Source organism: Rhincodon typus, chromosome 3 (genome assembly GCF_021869965.1).
Source record: "Rhincodon typus isolate 14 chromosome 3, sRhiTyp1.1, whole genome shotgun sequence".
In the NCBI taxonomy this organism is placed as follows: Eukaryota; Metazoa; Chordata; class Chondrichthyes; order Orectolobiformes; family Rhincodontidae; genus Rhincodon; species Rhincodon typus.
In genome coordinates, this window is record NC_063334.1 from 93702190 (window position 1) to 93717887 (window position 15698).

General features: G+C 42.8%; 2 protein-coding genes across 3 annotated transcripts in view; one reads left to right on the plus strand and one right to left on the minus strand.

The window, feature by feature from the left end:
* The window catches only part of msh3 (mutS homolog 3 (E. coli)), a 268529-nt gene extending 262274 nt beyond the window's left edge, over positions 1-6255 (minus strand). Inside the window, exon 1 of the mRNA XM_048593784.1 lies at positions 5965-6255. Coding sequence (XP_048449741.1) covers positions 5965-6135 — 171 coding nt within the window. The 5' untranslated portion in view covers positions 6136-6255. The remainder of the gene's footprint in view (positions 1-5964) is intronic.
* Positions 6256-8641: 2386 nt separating this feature from the next.
* dhfr (dihydrofolate reductase) overlaps positions 8642-15698 on the plus strand; it is a 35826-nt gene continuing 28769 nt past the window's right edge. For both annotated transcript variants that reach the window (XM_048595102.1, XM_048595103.1), the window contains exons 1-3: positions 8642-8824; positions 12255-12304; positions 13986-14091. In XM_048595102.1, coding sequence (XP_048451059.1) covers positions 8733-8824; positions 12255-12304; positions 13986-14091 — 248 coding nt within the window. In that variant the 5' untranslated portion in view covers positions 8642-8732. The remainder of the gene's footprint in view (positions 8825-12254; positions 12305-13985; positions 14092-15698) is intronic.

Consider the following 15698-nt stretch of genomic DNA (forward strand, 5'->3'; position numbering starts at 1 on the left):
AGAAAGAAAGAAAGACAGAAAGAAAGAAAGACAGAAAGAAAGAAAGACAGAAAGAAAGAAAGACAGAAAGAAAGAAAGAAGGGAGGGAAGACAAAGTCAGAGAGATAGAGGGAGAGAGAGACGGGAGACAGCGGGACAGGGAGAGAGAGAGAGACTGCGAGACAGCGAGAGCAATTTCAATTCACAGAAGGTAGGCTGCAAGCTGTAGAAGTAGTGAGAGAGAGTGTGTCGGGTATGACTCAGGGGACAGGAAAAGATGCAAGCAACAGAGTCAGGGGTGACTGGGAGGGTCACAGATTGGGAGATACTGCAAGCTGGAGAGTTTGCAAGAGGGAGGGTCAGCAAGCAATGGGAGGCTAAGAACAGCAGTGGGACAGTGTGCGTGAGCAAGGATTGGTGACTTTTATTTTATTTGTTTGTGGGATGTGGGTGTCGCTTGCTGGCCAGTATTTTTATTGCCCATCCCTAGTTGCCCTTGAGAAGGTGGTGGTGAGCTGCTTTCTTGAACCGCTGCAGCTCACCTGCTGTGGGTTGACCCACAATGCCCTTAAGGAGAGAATTCCAGGATTTTGACACAGCGACAGTGAAGGAACAGCGATATATTTCCAAGTAAGGATGGTGAGTGGCTTGGAGAGGAACTTGGAGGTGATGGTGTTCCCATGTATCTGCTGCCCTTGTCCTTCTAGGTGGAAGTGGTCATGGATTTGGAAAGTGCTGTCTGAGGATCTTGGTGAATTACTGCAGTGCATCTTGTAGATAGTACACACTGCTGCTACTGAGCATCGGTGGTGAAGGGAGTGGATGCTTGTGGATGTGGTGCCAATCAAGCGGGCTGCTTTGTCTTGGATCGTATCAAGCTTCTTGAGTGTTGTTGGGGCTGCACTCATCCAGGCAAGTGGGGAGTATTCCATCACACTCCTGACTTGCGCCTTGTCAACGGTGGACAGGTTTTGGGGAGTCAGAAGTTACTCGCCACAGTAATCCTTGATTCGTATCTGCTCTTGTAGCCATTGTTTTAATGTGGCGAGTCCAGTTGAGTTTCTGGTCAATTATGACTCCAAGGGAGGTTGACAGTGGGGGATTCAGTGATGGTAACACCATTGAATGTCAAGGGGCAGTGGTTAGATTGTCTCTTATTGGTGATGCTCAAAGCCTGGCATTTGTGTGGCGCAAACATTATTTGCCACTTATCAGCCCAAGCCTGGATATGGTTCAGATCTTGTTGCATGTGAACATGGACTGCTTCAGTATTTGAGGAGTCATGAATGGTGCTGAACATTGCGCAATCATCAGCGAACATCTCCACTTCTGACCTTATGATGGAGGGAAGGTCGTCGATGAAGCAGCTGAAGATGGTTGGGCCAAGGACACTACCCTGAGGAACTCCTGCAGAGATGTCCTGCAGCTGAGATGACGGACCTCCAAATAACTATGGAAACCATTCCAAAGTACCAAACAGGTCATGCAATCCAATGACGCAAAACCATTTTAAAACAACACCACACACAAATATAGTCTCTATTAACTGACCAACATTAAAGCAAAACAACACAACATGGGGCATGTTAAAACAGGGACTTACTGACAATTAAAATATTTAATTTCACTTTAAAAATTTAAAATAAAATAATAATTCATGCTTTGAGCTTGGTTTCTTCCACAGAGCTTATGCTATTTTGTCAATATTGCCTGCTTATACTTCAAGTACATTGTCCTGGGGCACATAGTCCAGCTAACAACATCAAACCATTTGAACATAAATTTAAAAAAAAAATGTATTTCAAAACACAGGTAGGTCTAATCATTGGAAATTGCTTCCAGTCATGACAAATCACATTTGGATCACTGAACTGCAACAAACGTTGTTGTTTAAAATTTGAAAATGCACACTTCAGAGGCAGCATCCAACAATCAGGATTGAATTTTGAGAAATCGCAGGCATATTCCCCAAATTTTCCTGGTGATCTTGTTATGAACTCAAACAATCAAGGATGTACTAGAAGGGAATTTCATTAAATTTAACCAAAGATGTCCACAGTGATTTGTGCTCACTCTTTTAGTCAAAGAATGACAGAATTGTTACAACATAGGGAGGAAGCTGCCAGGCCCAACATTTCTGTGCTCTCTCTAGGAGCAATTTTAACTACTGCCACATCCCTGCCTTTTCCATGTCATCCTGCACATTCTTCCTTTTAGAAGAACAATCCAATTCCCTCTTGAATCCTCGATTGAACCTGCTTCCAACACACAATCAAGCAGCACATTCTAGACCTTAACCAATTCCAAAAGCTTCTTCTCATGTCACCTTTGCCTCTTTTGCCAATTAACTGAAATCCGTGTCCTCTTGTTCTCAGCCCATGCAGCAATGGGAAGGTTTGGTTACTCATTGCTGAAATATGGACATCTCTGGCTCGGCCAGAATTTACTGCCTATCTCCAACTGCCCTGGAAAAGGTGTTAGTGAACTGGCTTCTTGAACCGCAGCAGTTCTTGGGTGTAGGGGTACCTGGGGAGCTATCTACTTGGTCTAGGTCCCCAGTGATTTTGAATACCTGTCTCAAGTCTCCTCTCAACTCTAATCTAGGAGGCTGAAATGTAATCAGAACTTCTGTATGGTCACTTTTATACAGAGCTGCAAGGTGGCTGAGTGTTGGTGGCATTGGAGATGATGTGACAGGGTCCCTCATAGGGGAAGTACCTCATCTATTCTCACTTACATGACAAAGACATTTAGCCTTGTGCTGGGCCTTTGTTTTGGGGTTCCCATATTCATTGTTCAGTTTGCTACTCACAGATAAAGTAAACTTAAAGCAACACAAAATAAAAGTCAAATTAGGAGGTATCATTGATAGCAAGGAAGGTTAGGAAACTACAGAGGGATCAAATTAGGTGGGGAAGTGGGCTGAGGATTGTTAAATGCAATTCAATACAGATAAATGTGACGTGGAAGTCAAACCAAGATAGGGCTTAGACAGTAAATGGTAAGGTCCTGAGGAGTGTTGTGGAACAGAGGGACCTAGGAATACAAGTATATAGTTCGTTGAAAGTGGTGTCACAGGTAGACAGGGTGGTGAAGAAGGCATTTAGCATGTTGGCCTTCATCAGTCAAGGCATTCAGTATAGGAGTTGGGACATTATGTTACAGTTGTATAAGTCGTTGGTGAGGCCGCACTTGAAGTATTGTATACTGTTGTGGTCACCCTGTTATAGGAAAAGCATAGTTAACCTGGAAAGTGTGCAAAGAAGATTTATGCGGACGTTGCCAGGACTAGTAGGCCTGAGTTATAGGGAGATGTTGGCCAGGATAGGACTTTATTCCTTGGAACATAGCAGAACGAGGGATGACTTTATTGATGTGTATAAAATCATGACGGCCATAGACAGGATGAATGCCTATAGTCTTTTTCCCAGGGATGGGAAATTGAAAACTAGAGGGCATAGGTTTAAGATGAGAGGGGATAGATTTAAGAAGGAACTGAGGGGCAACTTATTCATGCAGAGAGTGGTGCACATACAGAACGGGCTGCCAAAGAAAGTGATAGAGGCAGATACAAAATTGGTCCATTGGGTAATTGGAACTAGCTAACTGGGCACCATGATCAGCATGGACCAGTTTGGGCCAAAGGGCCTGTTTCCATGCTGTATTATTCTATGACTCTAATGTGAATGTTAGAGGTCAGAAATGTAAACAGAAAGTGCTGAAAAAACACAGCAGGTCTAGCAGTGCCTGTGTAGAGGGAAACAGATAATGTCAAGTCCAATATGACTATCCTTCATAACTTCACAGATCCAACTCCATTGCTGCCGCTACGCCCTGGAGGTGGATGAAGTAGATGTTAAGCTAGTGAATGAGTTGCCAACTAATGATTATTTTAAAAGAATGTTACTTCATCTTGTCGAAATATAAAAGATTCTGATGGGGTGTCTAAGATAGATGCTGAGAAGATGTTTCCCTTTGTGAGGGAATTTAGAACAGGGTGCAACAATTTCAAAAGAATTGGTCCTGCATTTAAGATTGAGATAAGCAGGAATTTCTTGAGTCTTTGAAATTCTCTTTCCGGTGAGCAGTGACAGCTGGGTCATACATTAAAGGCGGAGTGAAACAGATTTGTGACTGACAACAAAGTGAAGGTACAGTCGAGGCCACTATCAAATCAGCTGTAATCTTATTGAATGGCACAGCAAGCTCAAGGAGATGAATGGTTTACTTCTGCTACTATTAAGTTCTTATGTTCACATTTAGTAATTTATCCAACTCGTCATATAATGAAGCAGTTTATACCACATCCAACAAGACCTGCAGAACATCCAAGCTAGGGCCATTAGGTAAACATAACATTCCTGCCACACAAGTGCAAGTCATTGACCAATTCCAACAACAGGGAATATATGCATCTCTCCTTGACATTCAATGGTACTAAAATTGCTGATTCCCTCATTATGAACATCATTAGTTTACCATTGACCAGATATAGAAATGGACCAGCCGTACAAATATTGGACCTACAAGAACAGGTCAGAGACTAGAAATTTCATGGTGAGTAATTTGCCTTCTCATTCTCCAAAACCTGTCCACCATCTAAATGGCCAGAATTGTGAAGGAGTACCCTCTACTTGTCTGGAAGGATGAAACTCCAACAACTCTCATGAAACTCAGTGCTACCTAGGGCCAAGTGCCCTGTCTGATTGGGGGGAAGTGGGATTCAAACAACATAAAACATTCTCTCCCTCCACCACCAGCACAGTGGTACAATGTATAAGGTGAGCTGCATCAATTTGCCAAGCTTCTTTTGACAGCATCTTCCAAATTCTACCTCTAACAAGGACAAGGGAAGGAGATGCATGAGAACATCATCTCCTGCAAGTGCAACTCCAAGCCACTAACCATTCTGACTTGAATCTGTATCATAGTTACTTTATTATCACTGGGTGAAAACCTGGAATACTCTTCCTAACAGCACTGTGGGTGCACTTGCAATAGTCAAAATGACAGCTCACCAGCAACACTGAAAGGGTATTTAGAGATGGCCAATAAAAGCTGGCTGGAACAGCAATACTCACATTTCATAAAAGATTTGTAAAACATAGTGGTAACATAAATCTTTATAATTATTCTATTTATGTATGTTCTCTATGTTCCTCTTAATCAGGTTTTAGATCTCTATATTTACATTTTCAGTATGCTTCTTAATACTTTATGAACCTAACATTTGAGTCAAGCAATTATTTTACTGTCACATTTAATCTTTAGATCTTTCATCATGAAACATCATTGAACACAGAACTGTACAGCACAGGAACCAGCCCTTCAGCCCACAATGTTGTGCTGAACATGACATATCCCTCCATTCCTTGCATATTCATGTGCTTATCTAAAAGTCCCTTCAATGCCCTATGGTATCTGCCTCCACCACCACCCTAGCAGCTCATCTTGCAAGCTCTAGCTTTGGACACCATCCCTTCAGTGTTTCTTTTTCTCTCTGACTTCAGATTTTACTCACAATAAACTCTTCCGCAGAAGTAAATTTTGCCAAGGCAACTGCATCTGATCTGTGAAGAAAACGGATTTGAACAGCCAGGTGGCCTTTACTTCTTTCACTTTGAATAATCACGCATCCCGCAAACACCCTCAGTGTGCAGGCCCTTATTATTATCAAGCATGATTGGAGTTTCAGAGCTAACATACGCTACAAAGGGAAGTTAGAATACTCCCACACAACCTCAGGCTACAAATTCTCCAAAACTAGCCAACAAAGAAATTAGGTTTAAAAAAAATGTTGTATAAAGAAAGGCATTAGGAGATGGATAGCTGTCAAAATAATATGACTAAAACGTCAAGCCTAACTGTTACAATCTGTTGCCAAAGTCTGAACATGTATTTATACACACACAATAAATACATATAAAAATCACATGCAATTAAGTTTGTCAATTAACCAATTGTAAATGAATAGCACAACATAACCTGGCAACACCCAACCTGCTGCCCTGCTGCATCTGAGGTGAGGGAGATTGTTGCTGCGTTGTCTTGCCCCTGTCCTTTGGCCTGATCTTTGCTGACTACAGGGCGGAAGAACTTGCTAATCACAGCCTGGTGCTGACCACTCTTCTTCCCGCGGCCTTTCGTCTTGGACATTGCAGATATCCCCCAGGCCCCTGCACAGGCAGCAGGCTGTCCCCTCGCTTGGATTCCAGCAGCAGGAACTACTCAATTCCGGAGCAGCGGCGGCGGCACAAAAACACGTCAGAGGCAGAGTTAGAATTGAAGCCGGGACCCACGTGCTCCTGTTATCTTTCCCTTAAAGCTGCACCGCGCTCTCTGTAACAACGGGTTAACTGCAACAATGAACACCTTTACTTCACCACAATGTGGGAAACAATACACCTCTACTTCACCACAATGTAGGAAACAATGTAAAGCCTGCTGACTGAAACATATGTCATTTTTCTGTTTGCACTCGTTTTATACGATAGTAACAGCATGTATTTCTTAAACATGCAACCCTCGCCACAAAAATGCAACGTTTCTCTTTGTTTCTTTGCAAAGATACAGCAATACAATCACCATTGCATTAGTCGGAGGGTATGACTGAAGCTAAAGGAGACTCCAGAAGAGCTGGCATGATCCCATTGCCAGATAATGTAAACAAATGTAAAGACAGAGAAAGAATCATAAATAGTAGATATAAATATTTAATTGATGTTATTCTTGACATAAGAAAGGAGCTTGTTGGTTAGATTACTGAAGCCATCAGCACAATGAGAGCAATTCAAGAACAAGTACGATCTTGGCTTATCTTGAAGCACAAATCTCAGGAAGAGTTAGTCTACTCTTTAAAGTGGTTGGCAAATCTGGTCACTATATTGGGGGAAATGATACAGCCATGAAAATACAGGACAACTAAATTTATGGCTAGGATTAGGCACCCAGTTACGAAGGAAAGGCTGTAAAAATTGGGGATGTTGACACTTGTGAATATAAAATGTTGACTTGTGTTTGTAAAGCACCTTTAACATGAAAAACCCTCCAAAGAACTTACAGAAGTGTAATCAGGGAAAAAGTTGATACTGAACCAAAGTAGTAAGGTTTCATCAAAGGCATGGATTCTAAGGAGGCTCTTGTTGACAGGATGATAGACAGAAAGGGAGGAATTTCAGGGAATAGAGACTGCTGGCAGACAGTGCATTGTCAATATAGGCAGTAAGGGAAATAAACAAAATAATGGGAAGAGTCCAAGCATGGATGGAATACAAGGCTATGGTCGTTGCAACTATATAAAGCAACAACTTGATGTAGTCATACTCACAGGATCATACCTTAGTGACAATGTCCCAGGCAATACCATCACCATCCTTGGATATGTCCTTTTCCACCAGCAGGACAGACCTATCAGAGGTGGTAGCACAGTGTTTGGGGGGGAATTGTCCTGGGAGTTCTCAACATTGATTTCAAATCTAGTGTCATAGCATCAAGTGTCAAGTTTCATGGCATCAGATTAAACATGAGTGAGGAGATTTTGCTTATTACCATGTACTGTGACCGCCAACCCCGGCTGATGAATCAGTGCTCCTCCATGTTAAACATCACTTCAATGGAAGCACTGAGGGCTGCAAGGGCACAGAATGTACTCTGGGTGGAGGTTTAAATGTCCATTGCCAGGAGTAGCACAGCAGCACCATTTACTGACCGGGGTTGAATTCTAAAGGTTACAGCTGCCATACTGAGTCTGTGGCAGGTAATGAAGGAATCAACTTTTTTTTAATTTTATAGATATACTTTATTCATAAAAAATATCTTTGTACGTATACATTGTCACAACTGCAGTTTGGTTCTGTACAGTAGCATACCAAGGAAACAAACAAACATTGGAGTTTGACTCTATCCAAACAAACCAAAGACATCTCTTACACATTCAAGACTGTTTTTAAAATGCATTGAGGAACTAGGAGGGTCTGATAACTAAATGGACTCTCACTTAACTTCAGCAGAAAGACCCCAGACAGTAGTCTTTCCCCACTGCACCTTGGCAGCAGCTGTCCCAAGCTTTAGTTCATTTCTCAGCACATAGTCCCGGACATTGGAATGTGCCAGTCTGCAACACTTTATTGAGGTCAACTCCTTGCTCTGGAAGACCAATAAGTCTCAGGCAGACCAAACAACATCTTTCACCAAGGTGATGATCCTCCAGCCAGCAGACGATGTTTGTCTTGGTGTGCGTCCCAGGCAACAGACTGTAGAGCACAAAATCCTGTCACAGGGCTGCTCAGGATGAACCTTGACAAGAACTATTGCATCTCTCTTCAGATTTCCTTTGCAAACCAGCAAGATGGAAAAACATATTTGACCTCATCCTCCCCAATCTGCCTGCCACAGATTCGTCTGCCCATGACAGTATTGATAAGAGGAATCTCCGTACAGTTCCGTGAAGACTGAAATTTTATTGGTTTCTCCATTTCTTTTCTTCATTTATTTGACATATAAAAAAGTCGTGCCCAGAAATAAAAAGAAGAAAGTATTTGGATCGATCTCTTGAGAAAAATTTCCCGGTGGAAGTAGCTGTGGGACCTTCGGAGCCGATGACTGATCAATGTATCCATTTAGGACATGGGCTTTGCCATTGGTTGCGCCGGAGTGGCGTCATTTGGGCGCGCTGTTTTTGCCGCGCTGCACGGAACTCCGTTTCAGTTTGTGGGTTTCCCGCAGGATCAGCTCCCTGCCCAGAAAGCTAAAAGATGCCCCGCTTGTTCAACTGTATCGTCGCTGTTTGCCCCAACATGGGGATCGGCAAAGACGGAAATTTCCCCTGGCACCCGAACAGATTGAAGTAAGTAATCCAGGAGTAACTGACACCGTGACATAGCAAGAACTGCAGATGTAACACAGTGTGGAGCTGGAGGAACACAGCGGGCCAGGCAGCATCGGAGGAGCAGGAAAGCTGACGTTTCGGGTCGGGGCCCTTCTTCAGAAAATTCAGAATCGTCGACTTTCCTGCTCCTCTGATGCTACCGGGCCTGCTGTGTGACTGAGACGGTGGAGCTCAGAGCTTGCCCAGGATACGCTGAGCAATCCGGCTCTCCCCGCTGGACATCGCTCATCGTACTTTTCCGTGACCCACCCGACATTTCTGTCGCCTTCTTCGTTGACTTTCCCGGGCTCCCAAAGGTATTTCCATCTTCTGAAATAAGAAGAGCCTCTTGTACCCAACCTAGTTCTATGCGTTCCTAATCTGCACGATGTAACTTTCTTCCTGACCAGGAGAGATACCAGCAGGGGTTGACATGCAATTGCTTGCCTTTGCTGCTGTTCAAATTCTCCTCGGTCTATATAACAATACTGGGCACAAAGAACTGACATGGTATTCCATGTGGACACGGTGTTCATGATGGAATGCTATATGAATGTTTTCGGACACTGGTCAAGGCAGCCTTGCGTGTTTAGGGAGGGGGCGGAGGTTTTGTAGTCTATATGACTTTGAGTTAATAGCCACAGATTCAAGGGTCAGTATTGCCAGACATAACTGATTAACTTTATTTGGACATTATTTAGCCAGCTATTTAGATGCAAACTAACTTGCAATGATGCATGGTGACAGGAAAGATTTAAACATGTCTATCATCTTCAATATGTAAGTTATATTAACGTAGGTACTTAGAATTAGTATGGTGTTTGAATGCATCCACCCAGACATCCTATACATATTAAAAGTGCATAAAAAAATCTCTGTAGAACTTTACAGTGGTCATACAGAGGATAGCTTCACAAGTAATTTTTCCATTGCCAGTAATTTAGGTCTGTGAACTACAAGGTAATGATTGTGGAGTTAAGACACAATTGGCCATCATTGTAATGAATGGCAGAGTAGACTTGAGGGACTTAATGGGCTACTTCTTTTACGTTCTTAAAGTAATGGAAGGCGTCATCAAGAATGCTATCATGTAGTGTCTGGTCAGCAATAACCTGCTCAGTGACACCCAGTTTGGGTTCTGCCAGGACCACTCAGCTCCTGACCTTATTATAGACTTAGCTCAAATATGGACAACTGTGTGAATTCCAGAATTAAGATGAGAGTGAAAGCTCTTGACATCAAGGCTGCATTCAGCCGATTGTGACATAAAAGTCTGAACAAAACTGGAATCAGTGGGAATCGGGGCAAACCTTTTGCTGTTTGGAGTCATACCTGGCACATAAGGACATGGTTGTGATGGTTGGGGGTCAGTCATCTCAGCATCAGGACATTTCAAGCTCATATCCTAGGCCCAACCATCTCCAGCTGCTTCATCGATGATCTTCTCTCCAAGCCAAGGTCAGAAGTAGGAATGTTTACTGATGATTGCAGTGTTCAGCACCATTTGCAGCTCTTCAGATACTGAACCAGTCCATGTTCAAATGCTACAAGATGTGCACAATATCCAGGCATAGACTGACCAATGCTGACAATGACAATCTCCAGTAAGTGACAATCTAACCACCACCCTTTGACATTTAGTGGCGTTACAATCACTGAATCTCCCACTGTCAACATTCTGGGGGTTACCATTAACCAGATACTCAACTGAACACACCACATAAATACAATGGCAGCAAGAGCAGGTCAGAGGCTAGGAATACTGCAGCAAGTAACTCACCTCCCAACTGCCCAACGCCTGTCCCCAAGACATCAGACAGGAGTTTGATGGAATACTCCCCATTGGCCTGGATGAGTGCAACTTCAACAACATTCAAGAAGTTTGACATCAATTTAACTGGGACAACGTGACTATCCTAGCTCAAGCCAACCACAGACACACACAGAAATTCCTAAAGGCCTGGTTTTCAACCCATAATGCAATCAACAAACGTGGAATTAGAAATACAAACAAACCCATGGAAAAAGAACCAGAAATGACGCAACCCAACTTACCAGACCAGATCATATAAATTCCAAGCAAAGTAGAACAACATCGCGTCATCGGAGGCCACGCGGATGATGTTACCTAGCATGATGATGCCCCATCTGCACGATAACCAGTCAGCTCCACAAGCAAGCCAATAACCACAGCTAGACATCGTCCAGGACGAAGCAGCCTGCTTGATTGACACCACATCTACAAGAATCCACTCCCTCCACCTCTGACACTCAGTAGCAGCATTGTGTGCTACCTGCAAGATGCACTGCAGAAATTCACCAATGATCCTTAGGCGGTACCTTCCTAATCCATGACTATGTCCATCTAGAAGGACAAGGGTAGCAGATTCATGGGAACATTACCACCACTGCAAGTTCCCATCCAAACCACTCAGCACTGTGAATTAGAAATATATCACTGTTCATTCACTATGGCTGGGTCAAAATCCTGGAATTCTCTCTCTAACAACATTTATGGTTGTGCCTACAGCACATAGATTGCTGCAGTTGAAGAAAGCAGCTCCCCACCGTCTTCTCAAGGATAACTAGGGATGGACAGTAAATGCTAGTCAGCCAGTGTAGACCATGTCCCACGAGAGAATAAAAAATAACTTGCTTGACTCATACTGAGTTATGTCGGTTTCACTTAACTTCAAGTCCCAGGAGAAGTTCACCCAGTGCCTTTGTACTTAACACCACCAATGGTAGGCCGCATTCGTATTGAATGACTAATAAGGCGCTCCATCAACTTCTACCCCTTAATCTTAAATCTAAACCCCTTGGTTATCAACTCCTCTACTAATAGAAAAAGTACCTTCCTATCCACCCTATAAATGCCCCTCATCATCTTTTATACCTCTGATCTCGCTGATCAAAGTGGAATCTCCTGTGTGTTTTGTTTTTTTTTTGCTGCATATTCAAAGGATTCAAATATTTAATTTAGAATTTCTAGATATTTTAATCAACCTGTTCATACATATTGCAATACAAATCCGGGGTAGCTGGGTCTTGAATGCATACTTCAGGCCCAGAGGTAGAGACATTACCACTGCATCACAAGAATCCTTTTTCAATCAGCCTGCTCAATTAAGATACATCATCAGGGCAGATGGAACTTGAATCCAAACTGTTTGGACCACAAATAGGGACACTCCCATTGCACCATTCCCACCACCTTTGCTGGAAAGAGTTGGTTAGTAGTAATTTTATAATGAAAAATTATTACATGAGTTGGCGTACCAATTTCTTAGAAATGTTTAAGTAGAGTTGCATTAATAGCTCAAAGTAAAATTGTTCACTTTTAAGTTAATTTTAATAGCTGCATTTCCTTTGAACTAATTGTTTCAAATTATGCTTTTTCAACTTTTAGCAAAGAACTCAAGTATTTTCAGAAGATGACCACCACACCATCAGTAGAAGGTACTACCAACACTTTTAAAAATGTTCTGGGGTATTGTAGAACCATGTCACTCCTCTGCTCCAACTCTGTATCACATCTAATTGATGACTTCAGCAATAGACACTTGAATTTGACAACTATCTCCACAGATGGTCACTGTTTCTTCTTTTTGATCTAACAATTGCTTAGCAATGGATGGTTAATCATGAAGCATTTCCCTGATTTCCTGCTTTTAATTGACTATTAAATAAGAATGATTATCAGGTAATTGGCCTGCTGTTTATGTGACCAGAACGGGACCAACAGGGCTAAATTCTGAAGGCAGGTCGCATAAATCTAGTTCGTATTCCCTTGTGTTCAGACGTACAGTCATGATTGAATAGAGGTGCTTAAAATGACAAAAGCTTAAGAGACACCTTTCTGGACTTGTAGACGTTTACAGCCTATTGTGTCTGCACTGTTCAACAAAGATCGGATGATGGTAATCCATTTTCCAGTTTTTTTTTATCCATAGTCCTGGAGGCTATGGCAACACCAGTGAACATCTAAACACTGCTTAAATTATACAAGAGTTTCTGACTCACTCACCCTTTCAGATAGTGAGTTCCAAACTCCCACCATCCTCTGGGTGGCAAAAAGACTATTTTTGACTCTCCATCGCCTTCTACCCCTTAATCTTAAATCTAAACCCCTTGGTTATCAACTCCTCTACTAATAGAAAAAGTACCTTCCTATCCACCCTATAAATGCCCCTCATCATCTTTTATACCTCTAATCAGCCCCTTCTCAACCTTTTGCTGATTCAAGGAAAGCAACCCCAGTCTATCCAATTTTTCCTCGTCTCCGAGACCCTCCAGTCTTTTTTGAAAGAATGCAGGGTAACACGGTGACTTGAAATTAGAGCCAAGACCTTCCAGCATTGAAATCGGGAAGCTCCTCGTTTAGATGAAGGGTTGTAAAGACTGTCAGTCCTGCAACAGTGGAACTTTGAAAACAGAGATCGATAATATTTACCTCATTTAGGTCAAATCATATGGAGCTACAGGTGGATGAATGGGCTTGAAATAACGATCAACCAGGATCTGACTGAAATTCAAACTGGCTCAAGTAGCTGAAAAGCTGTTGTGATGATTAGTTGGCCCATTTGAGAAATTTGTATTGGCCAACTGGAATATTAATTTTATTTTTCTGCCACTGTGTGTCACTATTTCACGACTTCCTTTTTAACTTCCTTTATTGTTACATAGAATGCTACTTTATATCCTTTCTGCTGGTGTGAATTGACTGGGCAATTATTACCATGATCACAGCCCTGGCACTCCATACATGTTCAAGTGTTTCAAGCCTGTTGGCTGGCTTTAAAGTCTGAGCATATTAGCCCCCACCCCCTTCTCCCTCACCTTTGATGGTTTGCATTGCCCTTAATGGTCTTTGCACGTAAATTATTCCATTGGAAATACCGTTTGGATTTACTGGTGATGGTTAATAGATGAGGAAAAAAAAAACCTTTGGTGATGAGGACAAAAAAAATCTTTCAGTTGTGTGTAATATAAAAATTTTTCAGAAGTGAGGACAGCTTTATGTTGGGACAGAGTGAAATGCTGGCCTAATTCTCAAGAATCAACTGTATTTATTGGGTTTTGTGATATGCTCACTCTTGACCTGTAAAAGTGATGTGTGCTATGTTTGAACTTCTAACAGGGAAAATCAATGCTGTCGTGATGGGACGGAAAACCTGGTTCTCTATTCCTGAGAAGTTTAGGCCACTTAAGAACCGGATAAATATTGTACTAAGCAGAGAACTGAAGTAAGTGTCTGAGAGGTGATATTTACTTCTGGTAAAGGGAGACCGCAGTATTTTCCATTGGCAGTTGCATTTTTATTTTGGATAAGGTGCGAAAATTCTCAGCATTTGCTTTCGAACTTTTGACATAATTGTGTAGAATAAAAGTTGCATTAACATGATTGAACAGACGTTCTATATGCTAGTTTAATCTTACATCGCTGTAGATTTCATCACAATCTCAAATTTTAGTTTAGCCACATAGAGAAAATGGAATTATGGCTTCCCTCATTTTAGGGAACTTTATAATGTGGTGTAATTTTATCTTTAACATATGTTGCCTAACTTGTTTGTGTTTTGGTTCTCCCCGCAACATACTCTCTTTCCTTGAAGATTTTGAGCCCCTTATTGGATAGGGGTACATGGGCACTGCCCAAGTATTGTTTATTCAAGTGTAAACCATTAAGTCCTGAGGTAGAAATAAAAGCAATAATGTACCCAAGCCTCACCTGCCCTTGTGGGGTAGGTAGGGAGGTTTCTGTTTCAGCTGTAAACTGGACATTGGAGAGACCACAAATGGAGTACAGTGTGCAGTTTAGGTTTCCTTTTTTATTAATTTATTCATTTGTGGGATGTGGGCATCGCTGGCTGGGCAGCATTTATTGCCCGTCCCCAGTTGCCCTTGAGAAGGTGCTGGTGAACTGCTGCAGTCCACCTGCTGTGGGTTGACCCACAATGCTATTAGGGAGGGAATTCCAGGGTTTTGACCCAGCGACAGTGAAGGAACGGCGATATATTTCCAAGTCAGATGGTGAGTGGCTTGGAGGGGAACTTGAAGGAGCTGGTGTTCCCATATATTTGCTGCCCTTGCCCTTCTAGATAGAAGTGGGCTTGGAAGGTGCTGCCTGGGGATCTTTGGTGAATTACTGCAGTGCATCTTGTAGATTGTACACACTGCTGCTACTGAGCGTCAGTGGTGGAGGGAGTGGATGCTTGTGGATGCAATGCCAATTAAGCAGACTGCTTTGTCCTGGATGGAATCAAGCTTCTTGAGTGTTGTTGGGACTGCACCCATCCAGGCAAGTGGGGAGTATTCCATCACACTCCTTACTTGTGCCTTGTAGATGGTGGATAGGCTCTGGGGAGTCCGGAGATGAGTTACTGGTCACAGTATTCCTAGCCTCTAATGTGCTCTTGTATCCACAAGGAAGAATGTAGATGCATTAAGAAACCTTCTCTGAATTATTCAGACTAAGACCTGGAATGGACAGGCTATCTTGTGAAGTAAAGTTGTGACATCGATCACCTCAACCTCTCCATCCCTCTCACCCACTCCAGCCTCTTCCCCCACAGAACGTGCAGCCCTCCGCTCCCTCCACTCCAACCCTAACCTCACCATCAAACCCACGGATAAAGGGGGCACATTAGTGGTATGGTGCACTGACCTCTACATCGCGGAGGCCAGGAGCCAACTCTCTTACACCTCCTCCTACCGCCCCCTCGATCATGACCCCACTCCTCACCACCAAACCATCATCTCTCAGATCATTCATTACCTCATCACCTCAGCTGACCTCTCACCCACAGCCTGCAGCCCCATCGCTCCCCAGCCTCACACCGCCCATTTCTAT